General features: G+C 44.6%; 1 protein-coding gene across 3 annotated transcripts in view; it reads left to right on the forward strand.

Annotated features, from left to right (window-relative positions):
• Positions 1 to 309: 309 nt before the first annotated feature.
• TMEM106C (transmembrane protein 106C) overlaps positions 310 to 24,626 on the forward strand; it is a 49,311-nt gene continuing 24,994 nt past the window's right edge. The window contains exons 1-3 of one of the 3 annotated variants that reach the window (XM_073576678.1): positions 310 to 472; positions 16,092 to 16,306; positions 17,529 to 17,592. In XM_073576678.1, the coding sequence (XP_073432779.1) occupies positions 16,108 to 16,306; positions 17,529 to 17,592 (263 nt within the window). In that variant the 5' untranslated portion in view covers positions 310 to 472; positions 16,092 to 16,107. Of the gene's footprint in view, positions 473 to 501; positions 770 to 16,091; positions 16,307 to 17,528; positions 17,593 to 24,626 lie in introns of those variants that run through there. The other 2 variants (XM_073576679.1, XM_073576680.1) reach the window with 2 other exon arrangements.

The following is a 24,626-nucleotide window of genomic DNA, read 5'->3' on the forward strand; positions in this document are numbered from 1 at the left end:
TGACATTTGGGTTTTCATTGGCTGTAAGCCATAATCATCAACATTAACAGAAATAAACACTGGAAATAGGTCACTCTGTAATGACTATAGAATAAGAGTTTCACTTTTTGTATTGAAAAACTGAAATAAATTAACTTTTTTATTCTATTCTAATTTTGTGAGATGCACCTGGCTATACACACACTGCTCCGCTTACTACACACTGCTCCGCTTACTACACACTGCTCCGCTTACACAGGTCGCCTATGTCACGTGGTCCCCTCAGGCTCACACACAGGGAGCTCAGGGCAGGTGGTAACAACTCTTCACATAAACAATCACAACCTATCTTGACTCCTCCCATACGCGTGACTGATCACATGGTCATGACATCATCGAAGGTCCTGTGGCTTACTGTTGTGAGCGTAGTTCCTGCTTTTTGCTCCCTGACCGCGCATAACTGAGGGACCCCCGGCGCCCGTGCAGCCGGCAGGTGAGTGGCGGCTCCTTCCAGGCCTCCTCCTCCTGCCCCGACCCGCCTGTCACGTGACTAGGGGACTGTATCTCTAGCTCTGACCTGTACAGAGTCGGGTCTTATGGAGCGCCCCTTTAATTCTGCTCATGTTCCTGTCCCAGTTAGGGCAGATGGCGCCTGCTCTTGTGTGTGGTGGAGGTGTGTTGCTATTTTTGCATAACTATACCACGTCACTGCTCCAGAGTTGCTGTGTGGAGGCAGCCATGTTTATGTTTGTTGGTCCAGGGTACAAGCTCTTATTAATGGCCCAGGGAGGTGAGAATGTAAAAGGCGTCCCCTTGACTGTGCCCCGCTTTTCTGCTGACGGCGGCATCACATGAGCGCTGCAGCCAATCACCCTCCGATCCTATGGAGGAGAGACGCCTCGTGTTTAGAGGTTTTTCCGCCTCCATGACCCCACTAATACAAGGATCTCCGGTAGAGAACAGCCCCTATGAATAGATCCCTATCAAGGGTTAATGTAAAGTTTGGGCACACACTAACAGCTGGATTATTGTTGGAAAGGCTCGCTGTGGTGTTTGCGTGGTTTTCGTCTACTTGTTCTTTTTGCCTCATTCTTCTGTACATTTCTGCCTTTGTTCATAGTCTGTTGTACTTGTATGCGCCTGTAGTTTGTTTTGTTTTTTTACTTTATTTTCTGCAGAGCAGATATTTTTGGCACAGTTTTTGTTACATTTCGCAGAGCTCGTGACTTCTAGTAAACACGACAAAACGGGAAAACTGCAAGAAGCGTTTTTGAGTTTGCATAAAATCTCTGGAAGCGCGGGCGCCTCGCTGTTACCGCAAGACAAAACAGAAAAGTGATTGAAAAAGAAAAACCCGCAAACGATGAATCGGGGGTCTAATGTGGTGTGACTTTTATTCCCTTACAATGGGCCTGAGGATGGGATCACACAAGCCATGCCAGAATCGGCTGATTATTCTAATGACTCTGGGCTCAAACGCTGATCCGAGCATCGCCTGAGTGTGATCCGATTCTCTCATGTGAGGCAGCAGTATCACAAGTGCGTGAACCTAACCTCTCCATCTTTTCTACTATCTGTGTCTGCGTAATTCAGACTGCACTCAGATGACATCAGAGTGCAGTCCGATCTTTTACAAGCACGCACAGGTTTGAATGGATGAGCCTGATCCGATCTGCAGAGCCACATTTTTTTTTTTTTTGTCATGCCGACTCGGCGTGAAAAATGAAACGCAGATCTGCGCTGCCCCATAGTATAACGTCAGGTGGCACTCACTCATATATGCTTCTTGAGCAAGCCCTAAGAACTATCAGGCAGGTAGTGCCGGTGATTCTGTGGCTTCTGCTTGCGTCGCTGCCTAACTGCAGGGAGCCTTTTGTCAATCAACATGACGCCATCTCTGTCGACAGATCAGTCTGCAAGAGGAAGAGCTGCAGAAGTGCCGGTAGGAGCGGTCCGTGATCACTCTGTGCGCCAGGTAGGACAGGCAGGTAGTTAGCAACTACCTGCCTGTTAGTTCTTAGGCCCATAATAAAAAAAAAAACAACCCGTTCCAGATAACTCTAAAGTGGCCATATGGATTTGATATCCCCATCGTGCCAATTTATATTACGGATATTGACTGCGGACTACACCTCTCGCTATGCGATGGTTGAAGTCTGCAGAGGTTTCTGCATGGTTTGTGCTGATTTTTCTGCTGTGAATTTCCGCAGCCCATGTGGACATCCCCTTATTGTCTCACTGCTATTGTGAATCCCGTTTCCATTGTGGAATGCAAAGAATGCAAGGACAAAGCTTCCCAATTATCTGCAGGGTGTCCTACACACAGAAGTTGTACTAGATCACTCCAAGCAGAAGGGTTTGTAATGTGAGTATCCAAAATATCTTATACTGGGGGTGTAGATTTACAATATCTGGAAAAGTCCTGCAGACAGGCTAGCTAGATGATAACCTCAGCAAGGGATTTGTTGCCTCGCTGCTTCATGAGTACGGAGCCTGCAGTCAGGGGACGCCTTTGGTAAGAAATGCGATGCAACGATGCTCTGGCAATCCTCCCTGTCATCATAGAAGTAGCTGGCACATGACTGCTGCAGACAATCACTGGTCTGGTGACATGCTACATGACCACTTCTGAAGCTGCGAATGACTGTGTAGTGATAATTTGTCCTCAGCTTATATTTGAAGACCGGCTGATCCGGTCAGCAACCCTCTGATGGCCACATAAAGTCAGTTGGCTACAGGTTCTATGCTAGGGACGGGCTGCACCTCAATGGGGAGGGTGCAGCTGTGCTGGGGGAGAAAATGGCTAGAAGGTTGGACAAGTGTTTCAACTAGGGACGGGGGGGGGGGGAGGGTATTCCTTTTATAGGAGGGGAAGACAGTGCAGATAGAGACCTGGGCACAAATAATGACATTGGGGGTGGAGGTGGCATGGGGGGTGGGGTTAGAACAGTTAATAATTTAAGAAAGAATAGAGGTACAGAGAGATACATAAAGTGCATGTATGCTAATGCCAGAAGTCTCGCCAACAAAATGGAGGAATTGGAGTTAATGTTGTTGGAACATAATTATGACATGGTGGGGATATCTGAGACATGGCTGGATGAGAGCCATGACTGGGCTGTTAATTTACAGGGCTATAGTCTGTTCAGAAATGACCGTACAAATAAGCGAGGGGGAGGCGTGTGTTTATATGTAAAATCATCCTTAAAACCCATCCTTCGTGATAATATATATGAATCTAATGAAAATGTAGAGTCCCTGTGGGTAGAGATAAGGGGAGGGGGGAAAAATAATAAATTACTGATAGGGGTTTGTTATAAATCTCCAAAAATAATGGAAGCTACAGAGAATATCCTCATAAAGCAAATAGATGAAGCAGCGACTAAAGGAGAAGTCATTATTATGGGGGACTTCAACTACCCTGAAATACATTGGGGAACCGAAACCTGCAGTTCCAGCAAAGGTGACAGGTTTCTGACAACGATGAGAGACAATTACCTTTCACAACTGGTTCAGGACCCAACAAGAGGGGGGGCACTGCTAGACCTAATATTAACCAACAGGCTTGACCGCATATCAAATGTAAGGGTTGAGGGTCACTTGGGTAATAGTGATCACAAATTAATAAGTTTTCATGTATCCTTTAATAAGATGTGTAGTAGAGGGGTTACAAGGACACGAAACTTCAGGAAGGCAAATTTCCAACGGATGAGAGATGATCTTGGTGCAATTAACTGGGACGATATCCTGAGACGTAAAAATACACAAAGAAAATGGGAGACGTTTATTAGCATCCTGAATAGGACCTGTGCACAATATATACCGTATGGGAATAAACATGCGAGAAATAGGAAGAAACCACTATGGCTAAATAGAGCTGTAAGGGGTGCAATAAGAGATAAAAATAAAGCATTTAGAGAATTAAAGCAAGTAGGTAGTGATGAGGCATTAAATAAATACAGAAGATTAAATAAATTCTGTAAAAAGCAAATCAAGACAGCAAAGATTGAGACAGAGAGACTCATTGCCAGAGAAAGTAAAAATAATCCCAAAATATTCTTTAACTACATAAATAGTAAGAAACTAAAAAATGATAGTGTTGGTCCCCTTAAAAATAGTCTGAGTGAAATGGTGGATGAGGATGAGGAAAAAGCCAATATGCTAAATGACTTTTTTTCAACAGTATTTACACAAGAAAATCCCATGACGGATAAGGCCGGTTTCACACTAGCGCATTTTCAGCGCGCGCACGGCCGGGGGTAGCTCCGCCCCCGATCCGGCTCTCTGCCCGGCGTGCCCGCCCCTTCCTTGTAGCACCGCCTCCTAGCGGACAGCGGCGCCTGCGATCGGCGCACCCTATCTTTAGCATAGGGTGCGCCGATCGTGCGCAGGCCGTGCGCTAGTTGCGCTTTGACCTGCGCTGCGCACTTTTGACGGTGCGCCGTGCGCGCCAAAATCAAACTTTTCGGATTTTGGCGCGCACGGCGCACCGTCAAAAGTGCGCAGCGCAGGTCAAAGCGCAACTAGCGCACGGCCTGCGCACGATCGGCGCACCCTATGCTAAAGATAGGGTGCGCCGATCGTGCGCAGGCCGTGCGCTAGTTGCGCTTTGACCTGCGCTGCGCACTTTTGACGGTGCGCCGTGCGCGCCAAAATCAAACTTTTCGGATTTTGGCGCGCACGGCGCACCGTCAAAAGTGCGCAGCGCAGGTCAAAGCGCAACTAGCGCACGGCCTGCGCACGATCGGCGCACCCTATGCTAAAGATAGGGTGCGCCGATCGCAGGCGCCGCTGTCCGCTAGGAGGCGGCGCTACAAGGAAGGGGCGGGCACGCCGGGCAGAGAGCCGGATCGGGGGCGGAGCTACCCCCGGCCGTGCGCGCGCTGAAAATGCGCTAGTGTGAAACCGGCCTAACATGATCAGGGATAAAAATTCTCCATTAAATGTCACCTGCTTAACCCAGCAGGAAGTACGGCGGCGTCTACAAATCACTAAAATTGACAAATCCCCGGGCCCGGATGGGATACACCCACGAGTACTGCAGGAATTAAGCACAGTCATAGATAGCACTATTTTTAATCTTTAAAGATTGCATAATAACAGGGTCTGTACCACAGGACTGGCGTATAGCAAATGTGGTGCCAATATTCAAAAAGGTGACAAAAACTGAACTTGGAAATTATAGGCCAGTAAGTTTAACCTCAACTGTGGGTAAAATCCTGGAGGGTTTTCTAAGAGATACTATACTGGAGTATCTGGAGAAGAATAACCTTATGACCCAATATCAACATGGGTTTACAAGAGACCGTTCCTGTCAGACTAATCTGATAAGCTTTATGAAGAGGTAAGTTCCGGACTGGACCAAGGGAATGCAGTGGACGTGGTGTACATGGACTTTTCAAAAGCTTTTGATACGGTGCCACACAAAAGGTTGATACATAAAATGAGAACAATGGGGATAAGGGAAAATATGTGTAGGTGGGTTAAGAGCTGGCTCAGGGATAGGAAACAAAGGGTGGTTATTAATGAAGCACCGGACTGGGTCACGGTTAGCAGTGGGGTACCACAGGGGTCAGTTTTGGGCCCGCTTCTTTTTAACATATTTATTAATGACCTTGTAGGGGGCATAGAGAGTAGAATTTCAATATTTGCAGATGACACTAAACTCTGCAGGGTAATTAATACAGAGGAGGACAATTTTATATTACAGGAGGATTTATGTAAACTAGAAGCTTGGGCTGATAAATGGCAAATGAGCTTTAATGGGGATAAATGTAAGGTCATGCACTTGGGTAGAACGAACAAGTTGTATAATTATGTGCTTAATTGTAAAACACTGGGCAAAACAGTCACTGAAAAAGACCTGGGTGTATGGGTGGACGACAAACTCACATTTAGTGGCCAGAGTCAAGTAGCTGCTGCAAAGGCAAATAAAATAATGGGATGCATTAAAAGAGGCATAGATGCTCATGAGGAGAACATAATTTTACCTCTGTATAAGTCACTAGTGCGACCACACTTAGAATACTGTGTACAGTTCTGGTCTCCGGTGTATAAGAAAGACATAGCTGAACTGGAGCTGGTGCTGAGAAGATCGACCAAGGTTATTAGGGAACTAGGGGGTCTGCAATACCAAGACAGGTTATTACACTTGGGGTTATTTATTTGGAGAATCGAAGGCTTAGGGGTGATCTTATTACAATGTATAAATATATGTGGGGACAATACAAAGACCTTTCTAATGATCTTTTTACTCTTAGACCTGTGACGGGGACAAGGGGGCATCCTCTACGTCTGGAGGAAAGAAGGTTTAAGCATACTCACAGACGTGGATTCTTTACTGTAAGAGCAGCGAGACTATGGAACTCTCTGCCGTATGATGTTGTAATGAGTCATTCCCTACTAAAATTTAAGAAGGGACTGGATGCCTTTCTTGAAAAGTATAATATTACAGGGTATATACACTAGTCTCCTTAATATTGCGTTGATCCAGGGAGCTAGTCTGATTGCCGTATGTGGAGTCGGGAAGGAATTTTTTTCCCCAATGTGAAGCTTACTGTTTGCCACATGGGGTTTTTTTGCCTTCCTCTGGATCAACATGTTAGGGCAAGTTAGGATAGGATATGGGTTGAACTAGATGGACTCAAAGTCTCCCTTCAACCTTAATAACTATGTTACTATGTATATCGAAAAGTGGTCCTTAATGGAACGGTCTTTTTAAAGATTGTCAGAAAGCTGCTCTGGATAAGGGGGTGATCTTCCAAAGAGGGGTTTGTTGGCGAGGCTTGCAATATACAAATCCAGATGTTTGTGCTGACTGATGTACTAGGAAAGTTATTCATTAGCCATCACAGAGGTGGTCAGGTGATTGCAGGCCACATTCTTGGTATGAAGGTCTGAACTCGGTGAGGTGACTGTGTTATGTGCCATTGATATAGATTACATATACTTAGGGCCATGATTCATCTTTGCATTTATACCAGTTTTTTGCGCAGATACCTCCTCACTTAGTGACTGTTTGTTTTGCGATAAATTCATCAAAAGATTTGCTAATTTTTGCCTGTGTAGCTTGCTGAGCACCAGGAGCGGCCGTGTTACTGCTAAGCTACTGAACAACCTTGCAAAAGAAGCAATGTCAAGCATTTTTTTATTATCTTAGTACCTAATGTTCTGAAGATTCTCAGAATTATGGCAGACCAACAATACAGAAGTAATTTCCCTGGGTTAATGAAGAAACAAGCTTTTGCTAAGCTGGCTGGGAAGATGCTGAAGGCCCCAAGGACTGTCCTCGTACCATCAGCTGCATCACAGAAATAAATGAATGGAAAGAATCGCCTTAATTCAGCCCATTCAAATGGAATACAAGGATCCCAGGACAAGAAAAGCACTGACAGGTGCCCTTAAAGTGAACCTGTCACCCCCTCCCCCAGGCTTTTTGAAGTAAAAGAGCCACATTGTGCAGCACTAATGCATTCTGTCAAGGTGGCTCTTCTATTTGGCGTCCTTTCCACCGCAGAAAGAAGCGTTTTTATAATTTGTCCGTCATACCTGTAGTTTGTCCGGGGGGCAGGTCTTTCCCCCCGGACACAGACCCCTCACAGCCATCAGTCATTTCCTCCTTTCCTTTTGGCGCCGCCTCATCAGCGGTCTTTTTTTTTTTTTTCCTGGCACGTGCTCTGTAATATTGTTTCTTGGGCATGCGCAGTTAGCGCTGCCCGTCCACTGACATCACATGATGTCTTGCTTATAGCGCCTGCGTGGACGCGTGGCCCGAGATCCTGCCCCGCAGTCCCTTCTGATTTATTTACACTGCGGGGCTGGGAATCTTGGGCATGCGCAGCCGCGCAGGGGCGATAAGCAAGACATCATGTGATGTCAGTAGACGGGCAGCGCTAACTGCGCATGCCCAAGAAACAATATTACAGTGCAGGCGCCAGGAAAAAAAAAAGAACGCTGATGAGGTGGCGCCAAAAGGAAAGGCGGAAATCACTGATGGCTGAGAGGTGTCTGTCCGGGGGGAAAGACCTGCCCCCCCCCCCCGGACAAACTAGAGGTGTGAGTGACAAATTTTTAAAACACTCCTTTCTGCGGTGGAAGGGTCGCCAAATAAAAGAGCCACCTTGACAGAATGCAGCATTAATGCTGCATAAGGTGGCTCTTTTACTTCAAAATGCCTGGGGGGGGTGACAGGTTCCCTTTAAATCCCTTATAAAGAAACACATATCTATTCTCCTGAAATATGTCCAGATGAGCAATCCGAATCAAAGGATCATAACTCCAATTCTTTCTATAATGAAGAGAACTTGAAAAGGCTCCCACTTGCCAATCACAAGCTGAAGCTAATCAGGATCCAGCTATCAGGAGATGAGCTCTCAACCGTTCATTAACACAGAGGATTTACCGGTAAATCTTCAAGAGAGAAATATGGAATCCGCAGCCTTACAAACCAGTAGTTTTGACCTTGTTCGACCTGAATACTCCATGGACAGATCGGATGCAAGCTCTGAAAACTCAAAAAGGCATCCAATCACAAAATAATTATAACGAGTCTAATGGTCATCTGGGGTCCTTAATTATTATTTAAATGAAAACATACACGCTACCAACGCACCTGTAACGAAGGAGTTTGAGAATTTGCTCTACCTCTATCCCTTGAATGTCGCCCCATCCCAAATCAAGTTAATAATTTAGACAGAAATTTGACGAACCCAGGAGGTAATTTTCCTCACAAAACTATGACCGCAACCGACCAAGTTACCCTTAATAAAGTGACTCCATCAGAGACATTCATTAAGGATATACTAAAGGAGGTCAAGATATCGCTTCCTAAAAGTCTTTATTCACATGGTTTTGTAACGTCCTCTGAAATTACAATAACAAAAGTAAGAATCAATAAAGTAAAGAACATCTTAAGACACAAGACAAAATCTTGCAAATATGGTGAATTAAATTAATTCTTTACAAAGAGATGTCTCATTTTTAACCCCTTAAGCCCCAAGGGTGGTTTGCACGTTCATGACCGGGCCAATTTTTACAATTCTGACCACTATCCCTTTATGAGATAATAACTCTGGAACGCTTCCATGGATCTCGGTGATTCTGACATTGTTTTCTCGTGACATATTGTACTTCATGTTAGTGGTAAAATTTCTTTCAAATAACTTGCGTTTATTTGTGAAAAAAATGGAAATTTGGTGAAAATTTTTAAAATTTCGCAATTTTCCAACTTTGAATTTTTATGCCCTTAAATCACAGAGATACAGCACATCTTTTGGAACCAAAATTTTTTTTTTGTTAGGAAGTTATAAGGGTTAAAAGTTGACCAGCGATTTCTCATTTTTGCAACACCATTTTATTTTTACGGACCACATCACATTTGAAGCCACTTTGAGGGGTCTATATGATAGAAAATACCCAAAAGTGACACCATTCTAAAAACTGCACCCCTCAAGGTGCTCAAAACCACATTCAAGAAGTTTATTAACCCTTCAGGTGCATCACAGGAATTATTTTACTTGAATTATTTAACTTTTTTTCAGAAAAAAAATACTTCAGGTCCAATTTTTTTATTTTACCAAGGGTAACAGGAGAAATTGGACTGCAAAAGTTATTGTGCAATTTGTCCTGAGTATGCTGACACCTGATATGTGGGGGGGAACCACTGTTTTGGCGCATGGCAGTGCTCAGAAGGGAAGGAGCGTTGTTTGACTTTTTCAATGCAAAATTGGCTGGAATTCAGATCGGACGCCATGTCACGTTTGGAGAGCCCCTGATGTACCTAAACAGTGGAAACCCCCCACAACTGACCCCATTTTGGAAACTAGACCCCCTAAGGAACTTATCTAGATATGTGGTGAGAACTTTGAACCCACAAGGGCTTCACAAAAGTTTATAACGTACAGCGGTACAATTAAAAAATCATATTTTTTCCAAAAAAATGATCTTTTCACCCCCAATTTTTATGTTTCCAAGGGTTACAGGACCCTACAAGTTATTGTGCAATTTGTCCTGAGTACGCTGATAACCTATATGTGGGTGTAAACGACTATTTGGGCGCATAGCAGAGCTCAGAAGGGAAGCAGCGCCATTTGACTTTTTTGGCTGGAATTGAGATCGGACACCATGTCGCGATTGGAAAACTCCTGATGTACCAAAACAGTGGAAACCCCCCACAAATGACACCATTTTGGACACTAGACCCCGCAAGGAACTTATCTAGATGTTTGATGAGCACTTTGAACCCCCAAGGGCTTCACAGAAGTTTATAACGCCCGGGCATGAAAATAAAAAAATCTTATTTTTTCCACAAACATGATGGTTTAGTCACCAATTTTTTTATTTTCCCAAGGGTACCAGGAGAAAATGGACACCAAAAGTTGTTGTCCAATTTGTCCTGAGTACACAGATACCCCATATGTAGGAGAAAACTACTGTATGGGCACACGTCGGGGCTCGGAAGGGAAGTAGTGATGTTTTGGAATGCAGACTTTGATGGAATGGTCTGCGGGTGTCATGTGCGTTTGGAGAGCCCCTGATGTACCTAAACTATTGAAACTCCCCATAAGTGACCCCATTTTGGAGACTAGACCCCCCCCATGGAACTTATCTCGATGTGTGGTGGGCACTTTGAACCCCCAAGTGCTTCACAGAAGTTTATAACGCCCGGGCGTGAAAATAAAAAAATCTTTTTTTTCCACAAAAATGATATTTTTGCTCCCAATTTTTTATTTTCCTAAGGGTAACAGGAGAAATTGGACCCCAAAAGTTGTTTTGCAATTTGTCCTGAGTAGGCTGATACCCTATATGTGGGGGTAAAACACTGTTTGGGCGCATGGCAGAGCTTGGAAGGGAAGGAGCACCATTTGACTTTTTCAACGCAGAATTGGCTGGAATTGAAATCAGACGCCATGTTGCATTTGGAGAGCACCTGATGTGCCCAAACAGTGGAAACCCCCAATTTTAACTCCAACCCTTACCCCAACACACCCCTAACCCTAGCCCTAATGGGAAAATGGAAATAAATACATTTTCTTTTAATTTTATTATTTTTCCCTAAATAAGGGGGTGATAACAGGGGGTTTGATTTACTGTTTATGGCGGTTTTTATTTTTGGCAACTGTCATACGCTTAAAGACGCTTTTTTTTGTAAAAATAGTTTTTGCATTACGACATATTAAGAGCTATAATTTTTCCATATTTTGACCCACCGAGTCATGTGAGGTCTTATTTTTTGCGGGACGAGCTGACGTTTTTATTGGTACCATTTTCGGGCACGTGACATTTTTTGATTGCTTTTTATTCCGATTTTTGGGACGCAGAATGAACAAAAACCAGCGTTTCATGAATTTCTTTTGGGGGGTGCGTTTACACCGTTCTGCCTGCGGTAAAATTGATAAAGCGGTTTTATTCTTTGGGTCAGTATGGTTACAGCGATACCTCATTTAGTTTTTTTTATGTTTTGGCGCTTTTATGCAATGAAAACAATTTTATATAAAAAATAATTATTTTTGCATCGCTTTATTCTGCGAGCTATAACTTTTTTATTTTTTTGCTGATGCTGTGTGGCGGCTCGTTTTTTTGCGGGACAAGATGACGTTTTCAGCGGTACCATGGATATTTATATGCGTCTTTTTGATCGCGCGTTATTGCACTTTTTGTTCGGCAGTATGATAATCATTATTTTTTGCTTAGTTTTTTATTTTTATTTTTTAAGGGGTTTGCTAAAGGGGTTAACTAATGGGACAGTTTTATAGGGCGGTTCGTTACGGACGTGGCAATACCAAATATGTGTACTTTTATTGTTTGTTTGTTTTTTTTTATTTCCAGCTGATAATCAGCTGACACCCGGCCGCGATTAGCGGCGCTCACCACGTGGGTGCCGCTGATCGCTGTGACGTACTATCCCGTCCCTGGGAATTAAGTCCCAGGGCACGTGGACGGGATAGTACGTCACATGGCAGTAAGGGGTTAAAGCTTGGATGTCCAATTTTTAAGACATTTCTAGAAGGAACAATTTTAAGAGAAGGGGCTGTATATCCAAGTTTTTTAACACTAAGGTTCAGATACGACTTTAAAGAAGGTTACTACTTGCAATATAACGCAATTTTATTTCAAAGTACAAAATTAAAGGAATACTATGATTGCGTACACTTTTGTATATTTTAACATACAAAGGTTAAGTACATATAAAGAGGAGCTTTTTAAACATCATCCGTCTGGAATATCAGAGAAGCATGAACCAAGACAGAGAAACACCTGGAAAATTCACAGCACTGCATCGGCGTCCCCACTAATACAGGTGTCACAACAGTGTACACGAATAAGTACAGGTACACAACTTCTGCTCCTATCTTCGTCATGTTTCTATTGCCTTAGATAGTGATTTTAACTATGTGCAACTCTGGTTCAGCCTTGCCCTCTAGTGGCCAGCCTTTGGGCTAAGATAAATCAGAGATACAAGGCAAGCATCAGACAATGGGCAATAAACCCACACAACTCAAAAACTCCCAAGGATAGCATAAGGGCCCCGTCACACATAGCGACTCAACAGCGATCCCGACAACGATATCACCTTGTCAGGATCGCTGGTGAGTCGCTATGTGATCGATGGTGAGCTGCCAAACAGGCAGGTTCACCAGCGATCAGCACCAGCGACACGCGGGTAACAAGCGACGCACGTCGCTTAGTTACCCGCAGTGTATCTTAGTTACCAGCGCGCTGATGCAGGGAGCTGGTAACCAAGGTACACATCGGGTTTCTAAGGGGCGCGTAGCACTTAGAAACTCGATGTGTACCTTGGTTACCAACTCCCTGCATCAGCGCGCTGGTAACTAAGGTACACATCGGGTTTCTAGGTGCTGCGTGCCCCTTAAAAACCCTGCGTTTACCCTAGTTACCAGCTCCTGGTCGCTGGTGTCCCGCCTGTCACACGCAGCGATGCGTGCTGGCCAGCGGGTGACCAGCGACCCCAAATATGTCCAGAGGTTTCCACAGCAATACCCGGTAGGGGGGCTGGTCGCTGATAGCTGTCACAAAATTTGTGTGACGGGGGCTTAAGTCCACAGCAGACAGAGGTTAAATAAATCTCTATGTTTTACATTAAGAAGCAATAAACCTAGAACTATTTGTGAGGTAAAAACCTTCAGACCATAGGAGTAAACATTTCTCAAGATTGTTTCACAATGAGCATTGTCTGTCTGTAAATGTATGACCAGCAATGCTACTTTGTCATGGTCTGAATGCATTCTGTATATTTCAATATGGACTCAAAATTAGCTTTTATTATACTTGCCTGTGGGGCAGTCCGGTCTAAGTGGTGTTGCTGGTCCTGGTCCGGCGCCTCCCTTCTTTTGATGCCGTCCTCCTTCTTGCTTTGATGACATAGGATAGTGTTGTCCACAAGAAGCCAGAAGGATGGCGGCAATTGTAAGAAGATAGGAGGCAACGGACCAGGACCAGCGATACCCCATGGACCAGACCACCCTGCAGATGAGTATAATAAAAGCTTTTTCTTCTTGCAGGTTAGTTGGGGGCAGATATACAGCATTATAGAATGCAGAATATCAGGCTTGAAAGATGGTGGCCCTATGGAAACTTGAAGGGAACCTGTCACCTGTTTTGGCCGCTATAAGATATGGCCACTGCCTTTCACGGCTTATCTACCTCATTCTATAATGCTGTAGATAAGCCCGCGAACCGACCTTAAAAATAAGTTTTATTATACTCACCCAGGGGGGCGGTCTGGTCCGATGGGTGTCGCAGATCCGGGTCTGGCGTCTCCCATATTCTTGCGTCGCCGCCCTCCTGCTTGCTTCCTCATTCCCGGCATCTCACTTCTGCGCAGGCGTACTTCTCTGCCCTGTTGAGGGCAGAGCAAAGTCCTGCAGTGCGGAGGTGCTGGGAAAGGTCAGAGAGGCCCAGCGCCTGCACACTGCAGTACTTCAGGGCAGATCAGTACGCCTGTGCAGGAGCGCGATGCTGGGGAGCGATGAAGCAGGAAGGTGGCCTCACAAGAAGATGGGAGGACTCGGACCTGTGACACCCATTGGACTGGTCCACCTCTGGTGAGTATAATAAAACTTATTTTTCTGGTCAGATCGGGGGGGGGGGCTTATCTACAGAATTATACAATGCTGTAGATAAACCCTGAAAGGCAGTGACCGTATGCTATAGCGGCCAAAACTGCTGACAGGTGCACTTTAAATTGAACTTACCCAAACCCCTCTAATAAGGACTAAGCTATAATTTTAATAAGTGTAAAGGCCCCGTCACACTAAGCGAGATTGCTTAAGCGTCACCGATTTGATGACGCAACAGCGACATCGTCAGCGATGTCGCTATGTGTGACATGCAGCGGCGATGTGGCCCCCGCTGCGATGTCGCTGATCATGCTCGAACGTCCTGGGCCGTTTTATGATCGTTGGCGTCCCGCTGGTGCACCTGAATCGTTGAGTTTGACACCCTTTATAAACGACGAGCGACCTCGTTGGCGACTCATATCTCTGCGGCGCAGGCGGGAGTAGGTTGAATCGTTAAAACACTACATGCTCCCAACGACCGCCGAGGTCGTTATACAGATCGCTGCTGCGTCGTTTAGGAGATCTGCCTGTTTGGCAGCTAACTAGCGACCATGTAACGACGCACAAACGATCTTTGCCAGGTCGTGTTGTTGTCTTCATCGCTGGTGCGTCGCTTAGTGTGACGGGGCCTTTAGTTACATGTAAATTTCAAAGACAGCTTTTTGTACACTTTCCTCTCTTTTCCTCTCTTTCCTGTCTCCCCCACTCCCCTCCTTCTCTTCTCCCACCCTCTAGGCTATATTGTGTGTTTCTCCCTTGTAAAATGTTTTACGTTACCAACGAAAAGAGTTGAACAAAAGATTTGCTCATTTTTGTTCAAATTGTCATTTGTGGTTTATTTAGTTTTGTTTTTTCTTTTTTTTTATGTCTGTGGCTTTTACAGGTATTTTAGACAGATATATGAAATGCAATATGTAAAAAAGAAAAAAGTCATAATATTTGACACCTCTCTTCTCCAATCCCCCTCTGGAACAATTTTGCATAAAGTGTTTTTTCTACACTTTGCAAAACGTGCAACTTTTCCTGTCAAGTCACAAAATTCAAGACAGGAAAAGAAGACAATCACATGCACAATTTTGATGTATTTGGCGCAAAAATGTTATCGAAAACTTCACGTTAAAAAAGAAAAATGACTAAAAACAATGCTAATCTGATCTATCAGGCCTGTGAGTCTGAGTCCGGATCGGCCACAGGTTTCTTAATCTGAACCCTCCTATAACAATGTTGAATTCAGAAAGGAAAAAAAAAACCGAATCAAAGCGCATTTTATTTAGTCCTACATAGAATTTAAAAGGGTTTTCCATGGATAAGCTGACAAAAAAATCACAAAATATACAATTGCTTTTTCCTGGAGAAACAGTGTACTAATCCAGCCTCGGGCTAAGTTCCGATGTCCGTATTTCATGGCCGAGCTAACAACTGCGCTACTGAATCTGATCAGATTTACAGACCTATGAGGATGTAAGTTTGGGACAGAAGATCCACGGTCAGTCCCGGCATTATGGTCTGTATATCGGCCATGAAATCTGACCCCAAATTAAAAGAAAGCAGCGTCAATAGATCCTGGTTCCCAGACTGGAGTCCTCCTACCGGTCGGCTTCCCCGTCACCTCTTATGATTACTACAGTCATAAGCCCAGTGCCTTACTGGTTCCCAAACTCCACTGTATTTTGTCCATGGCTCTTTTTCATGTAAAGGGGTAGAAAGTTGTCCAAGATGTAAAGATATAACTTCTTTGTATAATTACATTTCTGTTCCTTGGCCACATCTCCTTGTATGCTCCTACGTGACGATGGGTGGTGTGAGCAGACCAGTTAGTTATATTGTCCCTATCCTTTGACTGCGGCCCCTGATGTGGTTTTTCATTGTTTCGGATGTGCTGACTGTACATAGCCCTGATCTCATTCTTTGTGTTCATGCTACAATTTAACCTCTTAATACCATGTATTCGCTTGTCCTTTCCTTCACCAGACGATTAGACCATGCCGGTCATTTTCGAGTGCCTCGATTAACACTCTGTATTTTTTGGAGCAGATGCTGAACACAGAACATGGGGTCTATTATGTCTACCTATACCAGCCATGTGACGTCCTCGAAGCAGGCTAGCAACTCGCATCTTGAGGACGATGACGACTTGCTGGATGGAAAGGACAGAGAGGAAGACATTGCGCAGTTTCCCTACGTTGAGTTTACAGGACGTGACAGCATTACCTGCCCATCGTGCCAGGGCACGGGCTGTATTCCAACAGGTGATGCCCCCCATCTGTTACACATTATTCTAAATTGGGGCTTTTAGTTTTGTCACAAAGTTTAGGGCTTTAAATCAGTTTACTCTTCATGAAGTCACTCTACAGATTGTCACAACTGTGGCAATGCCAAATATCCAGTATTCATTTCGTTTTCATAGTTTTACACAAAAAAGTAATTTTTCTTTCTACTTTTGTATACATTTTTTTTTTGGAAAACGTTTTCATTTTTTATATATATTTTTTGTGTGTTTCACTAGAGGACTTGAACACGTGATCCCCTGATGGTAAACCATAAATTCATAATTATCTCTAATCATACTTAAAGGGGTATTCCCATCTCCAAGATCCTATCCCAATATGTAGTAGGTGTAATTATAATAGTATTAGCAAATACCTCCAATTAGAAATGTAGTATAGTTTTTCTGATTCGCTATGTCTCTTTCCTCATGTGCAGGCATTGCAGGACCTTAGGGATCCATGGTTGCGACTACTAGCAACTACCTAACTGTCGCTATATCAATGGTCATAACCATGGATACTTAAGGTCCTGCAATGCCTGCACATGAGGAAAGAGACATGGTGAATCAGAAGAACTATACTACACTTCTAATTGGAGGTATTTGCTAATACTATTATTACACCTACTACATATTGGGATAGGATCTTGGAGATGGGAATACCCCTTTAATAAAGAGAATCTGTCAGTAGGTTTTTGCTACCCCATCAGAGATCAACCTGATGTAGAGACAGACCCCGATTCCAGCATTAGATCACTTACTGGGCTGCTTGCTGCAGTTTTGGTAAAATCTCTGTTTTCTTTGCTGCAGATCTAGCCGTGCTCAGAATGCTGAGCTCTGTAAAACCCCGCCCACACCACTTATTGGCAGCTGTCTCTGTATCCTGTGCATAGGCAGAAAGCTGCCAATCGGTGGGTGTGGACAACTACAGAGCAAGAGGACTACAAAGCACGAAACAATAAGTCCTGTAGTGATAATCTCCTGCTGATAAAACACTGATTTTATTGTAATCTCCACAAGCAGCCCAGAAAGTGACACACTGTTGGAATGGGGTCTCTGCCCCTATGGCATGCTGCTTTTAGGTTGCATAGCAAATACCTGCTGACAGATTCCTTTTAAGAATGGTGTTTTGCTATCTCTTTTTGTCACGCTTTTCTATTTTTTTTATTTATTTTTTTACTGTAAATTCTGTTCATCTGTTTTAGAGCAAGTGAATGAGCTGGTTGCACTAATCCCATACAGCGACCAAAGGCTGCAGCCGCAGAGAACGTAAGTGTGTATGTGTGTGTATATGTGCGCTTGTGCTGTATCCTAGGTACGAATAATGAGGACACAGTGTTTCCACCTGAAATCCGACGTTAAAAGTTGAGTTTGATGGGATAAATTAGGACTGAGGGTTATTCCTCTGTGGTGTATCATACACAACTGCTGGATACTGGGACGTGTCGGTGATCTTCCATCTGTATGTGAGGTGTTGGGTGATCATCAGCTGCATGCATCCATTATGTCCTCCACCCTGCATGATATTTGTCAAGACAACTCTCGGTTATGTCACCGCAGCACCTGTATTCACGATGTATGGAGAGGAGTTGTTGCCAAATTATTTACCTGCTTCACAACTTGTCCTAGTTGAATAAAGGGGTTGTCCAGGTGGCTGAAATGAAAGTCTGCTGTCACCTATGTGACTACAGACTGCCGAATCGTGACGGGTGTGAATATAGGCATGCGGCGGTTTACCAACATGCTGAGTAGGCACCGCCTGCCTTTCTGCATAGAAAATAATTGAGAGGCGGGCATGAGACTAGTCGGCTCGTGACGGCAACTATGTAAATCACATACGTGCAGTCCATGACTACCGAACTCCGCAGGAAATACAGGAGAGTCGAAACAGTGTGACTTTTCATTTTAGCCTGAACGACACATTTAAATAAATAGTTCCCATGTCAGGGAAGACGGAGCAGCGATGGGCAAGCACCAGTAGAGCACTGAGTAACCAGATCCAGGCCTCCCCTACATCATGAGAGTAAGCTTCCTTTACCCCGGTGTAGCCCTGCAGACAGGCACAGGTGAGTTAGTGGTGCCAGCCTGTGCATGCCGCTCTCACTAGTCTGTTTTAAGGGAATTGTGAAATGCAGCCTGCATTATAACAGCTATAGACTTCAATGGAGAGAGTTAAATGTGTGCAGGGGTGTCCTTCTCTAGAATACTGACTGTGGGACAAGAGAAACCCGATTCTCAAGTTTCCTGGTTATCAGTCCTGAATCTATTAGACATTTAACCCCTTTACCCCCAAGGGTGGTTTGCATGTTAATGACGGGCCAATTTTTACAATTCTGACCACTCTCCCTTTATGAGGTAATAACTCTGGAAAGCTTCCTTGGATCCTGGTGATTTTGACATTGTTTTCTCGTGACATATTGTACTTCATGTTAGTGGTAACATTTCATTCATATAACTTGCGTTTATTTGTGAAAAAAAACAGAAATTTGGCGCAAACTTTGGAAATTTCGCAATTTTCCAAATTTGAATTTTTATGCCCTTAAATCACAGAGATATGGCACACAAAAAACTTGATAACTAACATTTCCCACATGTTTACTTTACATCAGCACAATTTTGGAGCCAAAATTTTTTTTTGTTAGGAAGTTATAAGGGTTTAAAGTTGACCAGCGATTTCTCATTTTTACAACACCGTTTTATTTTTAGGGACCACATCACATTTGAAGCCACTTTGAGGGGCCTATATAATAGAAAATATCCAAAAGTGACACCATTCTAAAAACTGCACCCCTCAAGGTGCTCAAAACCACCAATTTTTTGAATGTTTAAAAAAAAATGAACATTTAACTTTTTTTTTTACAAAAAAAATTACTTCAGGTGCAATTTTTTTTATTTTACCAAGGGTAACAGGAGAAATTGGACTGCAAAAGTTATTGTGCAATTTGTCCTGTGTACGCTGATACCTGATATGTGGGGGGAACCACTGTTTCGCCGCATGGCAGAGCTCGAAAGAGAACGAGCGCCGTTTGACTTTCACTGCAAAATTGGCTAGAATTGAGATCGGGCGCCATGTCACATTTGGAGAGCCATTAATGTGCCTAAACAGCGGAAACTCCCCACAAGTGACACCATTTTGGAAACTAGACCCCCCCCAAGGAACTTATCTAGATGTGTGGTGATAACTTTGAACCCCCATGGGCTTCACAGAAGTTTATAACGTACAGCCGTAAAATTATAAAATCCATATTTTTTCCCACAAAAATGATCTTTTTACCCCCAATTGTTATTTTCCCAAGGGTAGCAGGACCCCAAAAGTTATTGTACAATTTGTCCGAGTGCGCTGATACCCCACATGTGGGGGTAAACCACTATTTGGGCGCATGGCAGAGCTCAGAAGGAGAGCAGCGCCATGTGACTTTTTTGGCTGGAATTGAGATCGGACACCATGCCACGTTTGGAAAGCCCTTGATGTGCCTAAACAGTGTAAACCCCCCCCCACAAATAACACCATTTTGGAAACTAGACCCCCAAGGAACTTATCTAGATGTGTGGTGAGCACTTTGAACCCCCAAGGACTTCACAGAAGTTTATAACGCCCGGGCGTGAAAATAAAAAAATCATATTTTTTCCACAAACATGATCTTTTAGTCCCCAATTTTTTTTATTTTCCCAAGAGTAACAGGAGAAATTGGACCCCAAAAGTTGTTGTCCAATCTTCCTGAGTATGCTGATATTCCATATGAGGGAGAAAATTACTGTATGGGCACACGTCGGGGCTCGGAAGGGAAGTGTACTGCATGGGCACACGTCGGGGCTCAGAAGGGAAGTAGTAACGTTTTGGAATGCAGACTTTGATGGAAAGGTCTGTGGGTGTCGTGTTGCCTTTGGAGAGCCCTTGATGTGCCTAAACTGTGGAAACCCCCCACAAGTGACCCTATTTTGGAAACTAGACCCCCCCAAGGAACTTATCTAGATGTGTGGTGAGCACTTTGAACCCCCAAGTGCTTCACAGAAGTTTATAACGTAAAGCCATAAAAATAAAAAAATCATATTTTTTTCCACAAAAATGATATTTTTGCCCCCAATTTTTTATTTTCCCAAGGGTAACAGGAGAAATTGGATCCCAAAAGTTGTTGTGCAATTTGTCCTGAGTAGGCTGATACCCCATATGTGGGGATAAACCACTGTTTGGGCGCATGGCAGAGCTTGGAAGGGAAGGAGCACCGTTTGACTTTTTCAACGCAGAATTGGCTGGAATTGAGATAAGACGCCATGTTGCGTTTGGAGAGCACCTGATGGGCCTTAACAGTGGAAACCCTCCAATTCTAACTCCAACCCTAACCCCAACACAACCCTAACCCTAATCTCAGCCTTAACCCTAGCCCTGGCCTTAACCCTAACGGGAAAATGGAAATAGATACATTTTTTTTTTTTTTTTTTTTTTTTTTTTAATTATTTTTCCCTAACTTAGGGGGTGATAAAGGGGGGCTTGATTTACTATTTATGGCAGGTTTTTATGTTTGGCAACTGTCATACGCTAAAAGACGCTTTTTATTGTTAAAATAGTTTTTGCATCACCACATTTTGAGAGCTATAATTTTTCCATATTTTGATCCACCGAGTCATGTGAGGTCCTCCTTTTTTTTTTTTTCTTTTTTTTTTTTTGTGGGAAGAGTTTTGTTTTTTTTATTGGTACCATTTTCGGGCACATGACATTTTTTATGTCTTTTTATTACAATTTTTGGGAAGCAGAATGAATGAATTCATGAATTTCTTTTGGGGGGTGCACTTACACCGTTCCGTGTGTGGTAAAATTGATAAAGCTGTTTTATTCTTCGGGTCAGTATGATTACAACGATACCTCATTTATGTAGTTTTTTTATGTTTTGGCGCTTTTATGCAATGAAAACAATTTTAGATAATTATTTTTGCATCACTTTATTCTGCGAGCTATAATTTTTTTATTTTTTCGCTGATGATGCTGTATGGCGGCTCGTTTTTTGCGGGACAAGATGATGTTTTCAGCGGTAACATAGTTATTTATATCCGTCTTTTTGATCACGTGTTATTGCACTTTTTGTTCGGCGATATGATGATAAAGCATTGTTTTTTGCATTTTCTATTTTTATTTTTTTAAGGGGTTAACTAGTGAGACAGTTTTATAGGGAAGGTCGTTACGGACGCAGTGATACTGAATGTGTACTTTTTTTTTTTTTTTTTTCACTTTATTTTATTCTCCGGGGGGTGGGGGGCATTACTGTAGTGTGTCAGATTGCTGATCTGACACTGCCTTGCAGTGTCAGATCAGCGATCTGACACAGGCACTGCAGGAGGCTTCCTCCGTGCTGCTCTCTGCAGGCACGGAGGAAGCCTCCTGCAGTGCCTGTGTCAGATCGCTGATCTGACACTGCACTGCAAAGTGTCAGATCAGCAATCTGGAAGCCACCTCCCTGCAGGCCCCCGAAGGCAGGGAAGGTGGCCCCCAGAGCAGCGCAGCACATCGCGCTGCTCTGGGTGTCTCGGGGAAGCACGGAGGGAGCACCCTCCCTGCCGATGCTTCCTTAATCCCCCGGTACACTGCGATCATGTTTGATCGCAGTGTGCCAGGATTTAACGGGCCGGGTGTCAGCTGTGTTAATATTGAGGATTTTGATTTCCCGATTAAACTCCATGGGGAAAATCTGCAACTGATCTTAAACAAATAATTTGACATCCTGAGGATTGAAACATGGATTTTTGTGATAACTCACCGTAAAATCCTTTTCTCCGTGACGCTCATTGGGGGACACAGGTACTGTGAGTGTATGCTACTGCCGCCTGGAGGCTGACACTAAGTGAAAAAAAGAGGTTAGCTCCTCCTCTGCCGTATACACCCTCGCCCCGATTGCGGGCGGAAACCAGTTTGGTGCAAAAGCAGTAGATCAAACAAAAATCAGACAACATCGACCTTAATGCAGGTAATAATAATAATCTTTATATAGCGCCAACATATTCCGCAGTGCTTTACAGTTTAACAGTTTCAAAACACAAGTCATAAGTAACAACGTTAACAATACAATAATTAAAGCAAAATAAGAGAGCTTAAAATCTACAATGAGGTGGGGGAGATACAGGTAACAACATGTCTAGAAAATAACCACCCTAATCTCATACAGAGAGCATATTAATTAAATAAACAAAAGCAACTTGGCTAACAGGGTGGGTGCGGTGTCCCCCAATGAGCATCTCGGAGAAAAGGATTTTACGGTGAGTTATCACAAAAATCTATGTTTCTCCTTCACCTCATTGGGGAACACAGGTACTGTGGGACGTCCTAAAGCAGTCCCTGGGTAGGAAGTTGACTCACCGATCCAAGCTACGTGCACCTCCTGTCTAAAGGTGCGCCACCGCTGCTTGGAGAATCCTTCTACCCAGGTTCGCACCCGCTGAAGCCTGAGTATGGAAATTGTAATGTTTAGTAAAGGTGTGCAGGCTGGACAGGTTGCTGCCTTGCAAACCTGTTCCATCGAAGCCTAGTGCCGAAGCGCCCAAGAGGCGCCCACTGCCCGAGTAGAGTGTTCTCTGATCCCTGCTGGAATTGGCGCGCCTCTGATGTGGTAGGACTCCTGAATAGTCAATCTAATCCATCTGGCTATGGTCGATTTCGAGGCAGCGAGTCCCTTCCTGCAGCCTTCAGGGAGCACGAACAGCGCGTCTAACTGACGAAAGGGTGCCATCCGTGACACGTACCTCCTGAGAGCTCTCACCAGGTCCAACGTATGAAAAGCCTTTTCCACACGGTGTACCGGTGCTGAACAAAAAGAGGGCAAGACAATATACTCATTAATGTGAAACGAGGAAACGACTTTTGGCAAAAAAGGAGGAGCTGGTCTAAGAACCACCTTGTCTTTGTGAAAGGTCAGAAACGGGGCTCGGCAAGATAACGCCAGCTCCGAGACCCGCCTGATTGATGTTATAGTTACCAGAAACACCACTTTCCAGGAAAGGTATGACAAATAGACATCCTGTAGGGGCTTGAATGGAGCTTTCTGTGTAACACTTAGGACCAGGTTAAGGTCCCAGGCGTCCATAGGTGCCTTATAGGGAGGTACCAAGTGGGAGACCCCCTGGATGAAAGTCTTTACCTGCAAGTTGGTAGCAATCCTGCGCTGAAAAAGGACGGATAAAGACGATATCTGTCTCCTGAGAGAATTGGGGGCCAAGCCTGAGTCTAGGCCAGACTGGAGAAAAGCCAAGATATTAGGGATGGAGAATCTCAGTGGCGAACAACCGTTGCTTCGACACCATGCAAAGAAAACCTCCCTGGTGTGGTGGTAAATTCATGCTGAGGCAGGCTTCCAGGCGCTAACCATCGTAGCAACCACTTTGCGCCCAAACCCATCCTGCGACAGAATCCCAAGATTCAACGGCCAAGCCGTCAAACACTGGGCCCCTGAGTTCAGGTGGCAGATTGGCCCTTGAAAAAGTAGATCTGGGCGCTCTGACAGTCGCCACAGCACGTTGACAAGCAGCTGCACTAGATCTGCGTACCACGCCCGACGAGGCCAGTCTGGGGCCAGCAGAATCACTGGCACCTCTTCTGCCTTGAACTTCTTGATGACCCTCGGAAGTAGTGGCAGCAGGGGGAATAGGTATGGGAGGCGAAACTGATTCCATGGCAGAACCAGCGCATCCACGGCGATTGCCTGCGGGTCCCGGGACCGAGCGACTAATAAGGACACCTTGGCGTTTGCCTTGGAGGCCATCAGATCCACATCTGGTGCTTCCCACCGTTGGCAAATCTGCTGAAAGACCTCTGGGTGTAGTGACCATTCCCCAGATGCAAGCCCCTGCCGCTTGAGGAAATCTGCCACCCAGTTCTCTCGGCCCAGCGGAGTACGTGCCCTACCTCGGGCATGGTTGCCCTGCTGCAGGTGCCCCCTTGGAGATTTATGTAAACCACCGCCGTGGCGTTGTCCGACTGAATCCAGACGGGGCGGCCTGCTAGAAGGTGATGAAACCGTTGCAGAGTCAGCTGGATCGCCCGTATCTCCAACAAGTTCATCAGGAGACATGCCTTCTGCGGCGACCACCGTCCCTGGGTCATGTGGTGGCGAAAAAACGCTCCCCAGCCGAGAAGGCTGGCGTCAGTTGTGACCACCAGCCACTCATCTGGGGAAAGGGTTTCCCCTGAAGAAGGGAGGAACTGATTGTCCACCACTCTAGTGACTGTCTGACCTGAGAGGACAACCGGCACCGATGATCGAGCGTGAATGGGTTCTTGTCCTAGGCTGACAAGAGGGCGTGCTGCAGGGGACGAAGAT

The sequence above is a fragment of the Dendrobates tinctorius genome, unplaced genomic scaffold, assembly GCF_039654945.1.
Source record: "Dendrobates tinctorius isolate UK_male_01 unplaced genomic scaffold, ASM3965494v1 ptg000051l, whole genome shotgun sequence".
NCBI classification, from domain to species: domain Eukaryota; kingdom Metazoa; phylum Chordata; class Amphibia; order Anura; family Dendrobatidae; genus Dendrobates; species Dendrobates tinctorius.